We start from the raw sequence: 2,146 nt of genomic DNA, 5'->3' as shown, positions 1-2,146 counted from the left end.
CTCTCTACCTTCTGACGCATTCAACTCTAACCCTGTCTTTCAAAACGTGACAAGTACACCCCCTTCGTCAACAGTCCGTCAGTTTAACCTGACGGAAAGACTGAAATTAACCATGATTAATATTTTGAGGACAAAAATACCCTCATTTGCAGAGGAATTAAGATTACGCCATTTCCCACCGCCGCCGTTGCACCTCCTACCACCGTCACTCTAGCCACCTTCGGCCACCGTCGCCGTCGCCACGACAGACAATGAAAACCCACCCCATGGCCACATCAAACCCACATTTTAAGAAAAAATATTGATAAAAACAAAAAAAAACTCTAAAATATTAGAGTTTATGTGCAAATCATGATAATGGTGTGAATGAAGACAAATAAAACTACTTTATGTTGATCAATAAACAAGGATTTTAATCAAACTCTAATTTTCAGTTTTCAAGTCTGAAAACCCTAATTTTCAGTTGGGGAAGACGAGGGCATTTTGGTCATTTCCGCCTCGCCGTTTGTCAAAAACTAGAGGAGGGTGTATCTGTATTTTTCCCTTCTTTTTAAACTGTCTTCTTAGAGCTTTTTGGGAATGTAATAACCTCTTATAGCTATTTAAATATTGAGAGACAAGACAAGTTAGTGCAATTATCAAAACATGGTAGTGCAAATATTAGTAGATTGTTGATGTTGGCACTACCATGTTTTAATAATTACCCGAACCCACCTGTTTTAATCGGCTGCCGACAGTTTCTGGGAATTGTAGTAGCTTTTGACAGCAAGTTAAAGAATAAAAGGCAAGAAGAGTTAGTTCCATTATCAAAACATTGATAATTGTTGTATTTTCCCAGGCATAGAGATTTATGGTCAACACTCAATTAAAGAGATATCAAAAAGTTATTATAGTTCCGCAAATGCCTCTCAGAATCCGACTTAAAAAAATAAAAGACAAGCTGATTTTGTGCAGTTAATAAAACATTATAGTTCCAATATCTGTAGCCTTTCCCAATTCCTTCACTCTTTCTTCTCCTAATCTCGTAATTATACAAAACAACAAGGGTATTCTATCAACCCCCCCCACCGCTTAAACACCTATAAGACTTCCGTCTCCTAATTCAACACCACATCACATTCTTTTCTTCTCATCGTTGAACCCCTTCCTCCATCCAACCCAAAAACCAAAAATGACCTCACAACTGATCGAAAATTACCGTGAGACCGCTGAAATATTCCATGGAGACGCCCTCTGCAAGCAGAAATCATTAGAATTACTCGAAGAACTAAACCTCCCAAAGGGTCTTTTACCTTTGGATGAAATCTTCGAAGTGGGCTATAATCGGGCCATCGGATTCGTCTGGCTCCGGCAGAAAAAGAAACGGAACCACGTCTTCAAGAAGATCGGAACGTTGGTTTCGTACGCCACTGAGGTGACAGCTTTCGTCGAGAACCGTCGGATGAAGAAGCTGACTGGGGTGAAGAGCAAGGAGCTTTTTATTTGGGTCACGTTATCGGATATTTATATTGAAGATCCGAATTCTGGGAAGATCACGTTCAAGAGTTCGGTTGGGCTGGGCCGGAGCTTCCCGGTCTCGGCGTTTGAGGTCGATGAGGAGAAATAAGAGATTGGAAAAAAATTGAGAATGGCAAGACGGTAAATCTGGGTAGCGTTTTTATAAAAAGGGTAAATAATTATGTGGACTACTACTTCAAGTATTTTTCTCAGGAATATTATATATTCCTGAGAAAATTTCTCAGGAATATTATTGAATAAACATAAGCAAATTGTTGGTTTTTATTTGCTTTGAATTCGGGTTTTTTGTGTTGTTGGTATATTTCTATTTTCTATCTCTAATATTTCTCTGGGAGATTTTATATAAGTTTATGTGGTGTGTGGCGGTGTAGTCCAGTATTTTTGGCCCACGTCATAGGATGATCAAAACCGTTCATTTGTTGGGCCACAAGGCAAATGGGTTTGTGCCCTAAAAATCCGGATGATCCTAACCCTCCCATCTATTGAGGGGACCTGCACATTTTGGAAACCTCTATAGATATGAGGGTTTGGATAATGCTATAGAAATGATTTTCAGGGCACAGCCTATTTACTTTGAGGGCTAACAAATGAACGGTTTGGATCATCCTATGAAGTGGACCGTACATTG

The 2,146-nt window shown here is 39.4% G+C and overlaps 1 protein-coding gene across 1 annotated transcript; it reads left to right on the top strand.

Moving 5' to 3' along the window:
• The first annotated feature begins 1,106 nt into the window (after positions 1-1,106).
• On the top strand, positions 1,107-1,793 carry LOC143845744 (uncharacterized). The gene has a single exon (XM_077354154.1). It carries the CDS (start codon positions 1,172-1,174, stop codon positions 1,604-1,606), a length of 435 nt encoding a protein of 144 aa, XP_077210269.1. The 5' UTR covers positions 1,107-1,171; the 3' UTR covers positions 1,607-1,793.
• Positions 1,794-2,146: the final 353 nt, after the last annotated feature.

Source organism: Tasmannia lanceolata, unplaced genomic scaffold (assembly GCF_043159265.1).
Source record: "Tasmannia lanceolata isolate RefF3 unplaced genomic scaffold, GAP_Taslan_0.1 ptg000015l, whole genome shotgun sequence".
Classification (NCBI taxonomy): Eukaryota; Viridiplantae; Streptophyta; class Magnoliopsida; order Canellales; family Winteraceae; genus Tasmannia; species Tasmannia lanceolata.
Note: the sequence above shows the minus strand (reverse complement) of the source record. Positions and strands in the feature narration are given on the sequence as shown.

Bases quoted from the DNA above. Each gene is read 5' to 3' on its own strand.
- LOC143845744 (XM_077354154.1), top strand. From the start codon at position 1,172: ATGACCTCACAACTGATCGAAAATTACCGTGAGACCGCTGAAATATTC.